The sequence below is a fragment of the Pinus tabuliformis genome, chromosome 1_1 (assembly GCF_031772625.1).
Source record: "Pinus tabuliformis cultivar Carrire ecotype Pingquan chromosome 1_1, CPIR1, whole genome shotgun sequence".
Classification (NCBI taxonomy): domain Eukaryota; kingdom Viridiplantae; phylum Streptophyta; class Pinopsida; order Pinales; family Pinaceae; genus Pinus; species Pinus tabuliformis.
The window spans coordinates 484,095,492-484,097,795 of NC_142297.1; the positions used below are offsets into that span (position 1 = coordinate 484,095,492).

A 2,304-nucleotide genomic window follows, 5' to 3' on the forward strand; every position below is an offset into this window, starting at 1 on the left:
CACACCAAAGAAGTGGGGAGGTTGGGGCTCAAAGTACTCCCGGCTTTTGCTCAAGCTTTGGCGGCCAAACAGGGTTGGATTTTGTTGAAACACAATAGTCTCTGGGCGGAGGTTATCCACCATAAATATATATGGCCGTCGACCATCACTGACTGGGTCAGAGGCACTTCTTGGAATAGGAGAGGTATTTCAGTAATATGGAGGGCTATCCTCAATGCTATGCCCATCATCAAAGAAGGATTACTATGGAGGATTGGAAATGGTGCATCTGTCCGTATTGGCATTGATCCTTGGCTGGGCTATGGAAACTCCCATATATTACCAGATGGTTTGATTCATCATCTTAATAACAGAGGTATAAAGTACCTTGGACAGATTGGAGACCAACAGAACTCCACTTTTCATTCACAAGCATGGTTGAATGAACAGCATGGACATATCCCAAATGAATGGAGTAGACCTTGGCAAAGTTACATTCAGGCACTTACAGAATCACATGTCAGATTAAGGAATTCAGAGGATGAACTTATATGGGCACTCTCAAAATCTGGACAATATACACCAAAACTGGGATATGACAAAATCATTGCTGATAGAAAACCGGAGGCCTTAAAAAGCTGGTGGGATACATTATGGAAATTAAAAGCTCCTCCGCGTACCAGACTGCTGATGTGGAATATATTGGAAAACAAGATCCCCACTGGATCGTATTTAAAAAAAGGGCTTTCCTGGGACCTACCCGATGTGTACTGTGTTTTCAAGATGAAGAAACGACTCATCATCTCTTCCTTTCTTGTCCCACTACCAGGAGCATCTAGTATCAGGTCACTCAAACTCTAAATTTAAATACTAACTGGCAGGGGGCAGACATCAGCTCAGCCTGGGAACATTGGTGGAGTTCCTCGGCAATGGACAAACCTCGGAACCTCCCATTACTTGTCTCTTGGCATATTTGGATCAAGAGGAATATTGTTATATTTGAGGACAAACCGGTCAACTGGAACCTTATCCATCCTAAAATCTGTGCGGCATATGCTGAAATTCCAAATGACACCTACAACACGAGACCTCGGCCTATCCGGCAGGAGCAGATCAATAGATCAATCCCTTGGGCCTATTTCGACGGGGCTGCCCAACAGCATGGCTGTGGGGGTGGCATTTATTTCCATTTATCTGAAACCCATTACTTTCAGATTAGTATGGGTCTAGGGCCGGGAACAAATAACCTTGCAGAACTGATTTCTCTCCGACATCTTTTATACTTTGCTATTAAGAAAAACTGCCGAAACCTACAAATCTTTGGAGATTCAAAGAATGTGACAGATTGGTTCAACAACACTGTTATCTGTTATGCATACACATTGAGGAATATATTGGAAGAAATTGTTTTTTTCAAAACATTTTTTGACCAATTATCTGTTTCTCATATCTACAGGGAAAGAAATGAAACTGCTGACCGGCTATCAAAAGAAGCGACGCATCGTCCTATAGGGGAGTGGATGATCGCTGAATTTACTCCAACAGGGACATACCAGTACTTTCACAGGCCTTATATAGATGGAGATATACAGGGAGGCAGCGGCCTCTAATTTCACAGCATATGTATATGAACTTTTTTGGCGCATAACTATGTATATAACAGTAAATGCTTGTAAATATGGACATCTTCTTTGCACAGAAGATACTACTGAACTCTATTTTGATGGTCTCAACACCATTACTGTATACCCTCCGGGTTTCTTTCTAGTTTTTGTTTTGATTTTGACAGTGGTACAGTGCCACAGTATCAGCATATGCCTTCGAGCATCTACAACATGTAATTTCACTATTGAAATTATGAATTTTCTTTTTCCGAAAAAAAAAAAAAAAAAACAAAACAAAGCAAAACAAAACTATATAGAATGTGCTTTAAAATGCTATTTGAAATGAATCTTGCTCTTACCTTAGAATTTTGCCACTTCCATCCACTAACCTTTGATTGGCTGCTTTCTGTTGGTGCTTTAGGTGCTTTATATCTTCAAAATATTTTCCTTTGTCATACCTGCATTGGTTCTCATCATTATTTGTCTAACATCTGACTGTCAATACTGAATAACAGAGTGTTAGCTGCGGAATCAGTTTTTAGCTGCAGAAACTGAATTCAGCTGCGGAAACTGACACAGTGAACATATGACTGAATGGAGATGGATGAAAATGAATGATGACTGAGTGAATGATATATGAAAAATAGTCATAAAAGGGATTTTATTGGCGGAATGAGATGATGAAATGAAATGAGATGAAATGAAGTGAAGCGAAATGAAG

General features: G+C 40.1%; 1 protein-coding gene across 1 annotated transcript; it reads left to right on the forward strand.

The window, feature by feature from the left end:
• Window positions 1-219: 219 nt before the first annotated feature.
• Window positions 220-840, forward strand: LOC149213878 (uncharacterized). The gene has a single exon (XM_089389194.1). The coding sequence runs from the start codon at window positions 220-222 to the stop codon at window positions 838-840; it is 621 nt and encodes a 206-aa protein (XP_089245320.1).
• The last annotated feature ends 1,464 nt before the right edge of the window (window positions 841-2,304 follow it).

Coding starts and splice junctions, on each gene's coding strand:
- LOC149213878 (XM_089389194.1), top strand. CDS start 220: ATGCCCATCATCAAAGAAGGATTACTATGGAGGATTGGAAATGGTGCA.